The sequence below is a fragment of the Fragaria vesca genome, linkage group LG4 (genome assembly GCF_000184155.1).
Source record: "Fragaria vesca subsp. vesca linkage group LG4, FraVesHawaii_1.0, whole genome shotgun sequence".
NCBI classification, from domain to species: domain Eukaryota; kingdom Viridiplantae; phylum Streptophyta; class Magnoliopsida; order Rosales; family Rosaceae; genus Fragaria; species Fragaria vesca.
The window spans coordinates 16,570,967-16,574,947 of record NC_020494.1 but is presented as its reverse complement, the minus strand read 5'-3'; the positions used below and the strand labels follow the sequence as shown (position 1 = coordinate 16,574,947).

At 37.8% G+C, this 3,981-nt stretch overlaps 1 protein-coding gene across 1 annotated transcript; it reads left to right on the top strand.

Moving 5' to 3' along the window:
* The first annotated feature begins 2,651 nt into the window (after positions 1-2,651).
* Positions 2,652-3,670, top strand: LOC101313108 (probable calcium-binding protein CML16-like). The gene has a single exon (XM_004297116.1). It carries the CDS (start codon positions 2,868-2,870, stop codon positions 3,327-3,329), a length of 462 nt encoding a protein of 153 aa, XP_004297164.1. The 5' UTR covers positions 2,652-2,867; the 3' UTR covers positions 3,330-3,670.
* The last annotated feature ends 311 nt before the right edge of the window (positions 3,671-3,981 follow it).

Sequence of the window (3,981 nt, the reverse complement as noted above, 5' to 3'; positions counted from 1 at the left end):
CTAGCCATGTATGACCTTTGCCCTTGGTGCTATAAAAGTAATAATTATTCCAATTTTGTTAGCTTTGGATGCTTTTCTGAAAGGTGGGTTGGACATTGTTGGGTATGTGAATCTATAACTATGATGTAATGTGAATCTGGATTTGCCAATCTTTTAACTAATTTGCAAGTGATCTCAGAAAGGGTGAGAGATCTTTATTTGAAAGTGAAGCTCTGATTCTCTCAACAGCTGTCTAAGAAATCTTCGACCAAGCAGTAGAAGCCAAGTTACAACAGCGTTGGTTCCCTTCACATCCAATACTCTATTACATTGGATAACCCCTCTTACAAGCTACAGTTCCACATTCAGGTTTGGCAATGATTGAAGTAATTAAAGACCCATTATACAGCTTTTTTTCATTAGCTATGCGCCACATACAACTCTGATTGCTTTACCCTTCCCATAACCTCCAAGGAAGGCAAGGAACTTATTCCCTTATGTCTTCTCTAAACCATTCTCTTCACCACCATCACCCTCTTCCTCCCGACTTCTTCACCGCCACCATGGAAGACTGCAACATGCTCGCTGCGGATTGCGTTGTGATCTCGTGCTGCTGCCAGTGCTTGTTCCTCCAAATCACCATCTTCATCTTCTTCAAGCTTCCTTGCAAGTTGATCAAGAAAACAAGAGCGTACACCATGAAGAAGCTTCAACAAAGGAAGAGAAAAGGGATTGTTGTGGAAAGCAAAACAGTATATCAATGCGAAAACGACATTGTGAGTATTCTTGGAGAGTCTATGAGATCTATGGAGGAAATCCACAGTTGCAGATGTTGCATAGAGGAGGTTGACAAGGTTCTAGAGGAGATGTATCAGAGAGGAGACTTTGGATTTGGAAGCTTTTGGGGTGGAGGAGAACTGGGTTTCTCCCCAACTCATCGTTTAGGAAACGATGATCAATTTGACCCTAGTTTTGTAAGGTATCAATTGATCGAAATGATTGATTCAGTTAGCTATTGAATCCTAACACAGCTTAGCTAGCTATAGCCTGGTCAGATAGCCATTGATGAACAAACATATATCATGGTTAGTTATGTAATTACGATTAAGAGTTTCTGCAAAGCAAACAGCCATTGATGAACAAGTTCTGGAAGGAATGAGCTGGTTTGAGCTTCAGGGCCTAGAGTTTAATTGTCCATTTCAGTACGTAAAGTCCTAGCTGACATCATTTACATTATTGCTTGTCAAATCTATTTAGATGATATGCTTCAAGACTTCAAGCTAGTCTTCTGTTACTTGATGAATATCATGCCAACATGTCGTGATTAAAGTATCTCTAAATCAAATTCTTTTCTTGTTTGACTTTGGATTAATGTACACGCTATATCACACTAACCATTTCATCCCTTGAATTTGCTTATATACGAGCAAAAAAAAATTGTCGTAGAGGGGAGTGCTTTCTCACACCAAATTTATTAATAAAAAAAATTTACAATCTAGTAGGATGATACTAAAACCACAACTCGATAGCACAAAACAAAAGACATCAAACTATTTTATAAGAAGCTATTTTAATAAGGACCCTTAAGTTGAGGACTAGTTAAAGATTTTTCGACTTATCTGACTTTTCGATCTTATATTCACATTTTGACCGTTGAGTTTATAAATATTTGAGTATATTATTTTTGTAAATTTCAGCCATATTGAAAAAGGCATTCATAAGTGTGATCTATCAATTATGAATCTGAACGATTCATGTTTGACAGATTTGGTTTGTCCATTAATTTGACCTAGTTTGTTACCTTAACGATCACCAATTTGGCTGAAAATTTGTAGATTTGATCTACTCATATATACCTAAAAACTGAACGGATGAGATGTCAAAATGTGATCGAAAAATGAGTCTTTTTAACCATAAACCGAAAAGTCATCAACTAGTTATCATTAGAAGGGCTTCCCTATTCTATAATACAAATCAATGAAAACTAAAGTTAGGGAGACCGAACTTATCTCATTGGTATAGTTTTAGAAAGAAATGGAAAGACTCGTCCCACAAAGATAACACAGACAGTGACATACCAATATTAACAAGAACATCTGCGACTTGATTATATTCTCTAAAGATATGAGAAGATCGAAAGTTTATTTAAGAAATACAATGCAAACAATTACCCCATGTCACTCGCAGTTGTCATAAAACAAGATGAGGATCATGCAAGAACTGAAGCACAATTGTTGAATCTACCTCAAGCCAAAATATGCTTCCATTCCCCAATCCACCGCAAGTACTAATTTTAACGTTCTTAACTCGTTTATTCACTTTATGAACCAACACTATAGATGTAAATATGAAGAATTAGATAGTTTCTCATGATCCAAAACAACAAACAACAAAGGTGAGGTGGGGGAAACTTGAGTCGTTGACCATGGTGGAACGCGTTGGACTTGGTAGGAGAGTTCCAAACCATAGTTGACGCTAGAAAATTCTCCATACCAAAATAGTATAAAACATGCTTAATTAACTAAATAAAGGTTAACAAGCTAGCTAATCACCGTCGAATAAAATTACCATACGACCCCTTCTAATTATTACGTACGTTCATAATTGTATTTTACTACAACACGCTTTCAGTTTCTTCTAAATAAAATCAGAAATGAAGGAGCAGAAGAAGAAGATAACCACCATATCCCTTTGACATTTCTATTCGATCAGTAACAAATTCATAGAACAAACCACACCCTTCAAGGCTTCAACCAATTCCTAACCCCATAACCCCAAAACAGAACACAACCAGAAACCTAAATCCTTGAATTCTGATACGATTTCCATTTCAGAGTTTTCTTATAGCAACATCCATATTTGTTCTTCGGTTTAGGGTTACATATACAATGATGGCGAAGCTCGAGACCGACCAGCTCAAACAGCTCAAAGACATCTTCATGAGGTTTGACATGGACTCCGACGGCAGCCTAACCCACCTGGAGCTCGCCGCGCTGCTCCGGTCCCTCGGCGTCAAGCTCCACGTTCTGCTCAACAACATGGACGCCAATGGAAACGGCGCCGTGGAGTTCGAGGAGTTGGTGAACGCCATCATGCCGAACATGAACGACGAGATTCTGGTCAACCAAGAGCAACTCATGGAGGTCTTCCGGTCGTTCGACCGCGACGGTAACGGCTACATAACGGCGGCTGAGCTAGCGGGGTCGATGGCCAAGATGGGGCACCCCTTGACGTACCGGGAGTTGTCTGATATGATGAGGGAGGCAGACACCAACGGTGACGGCGTTATTAGCTTCAACGAGTTTGCCACCATCATGTCTCGATCCGCCGCTAACTTTCTCGGTATCTGATGACAGTGTCCGGCGGGGAGGAGGGGCCGCCACCGTAGGGGTGTTTTCGTCATTTATGGGATGATCTGACTCTTTCAAGCTGACTTTTGTTAGTTGGAATGTTCTTCTTCTTTGTTATCTTTGTTCTTCTTATGTGTGCATGTTTCGATATTTAGAATTTCAAGTGTACATTATTTGAAGAAGATGAGAAGGTCTGTGCAATTGTGCATGAATGATGAATTGGAGACATGCACCTATTGCCTTCTAGTTCATTAAGATCAGAAGATAATTACCAATTAATTATCAATAGAAACTTGTAAATTTTGCATCAGAAATTGTTGTGTTATTATTGCATTTTGTTCAACTCAAATAGGAATTCTAACTACAAACAAAAGAGAAATTTTAAATACACACCCCTAATATCTTAATACACACCCCTTGCTTAATACACCACCTATCAAGTTTTTTATTTCAGTATTATACTTAATACACATCCTAAACTGCCTAAAATGCCCTTAATTTATGAAATATTCCATTTATTTAATATAATTAATATATATTTACTATTTGGTACCTCTTTTTACATATTATTTCGTCTAATTTTTGTTAGAAATTTTTGGTTATCATCATTCAATTTATAATTAAATGATTATTGTTATATCCTAACTCCAAA

What these genes read in the sequence shown, in the direction of transcription:
- LOC101313108 (XM_004297116.1), top strand. Translation starts at nt 2,868, where the DNA reads ATGATGGCGAAGCTCGAGACCGACCAGCTCAAACAGCTCAAAGACATC.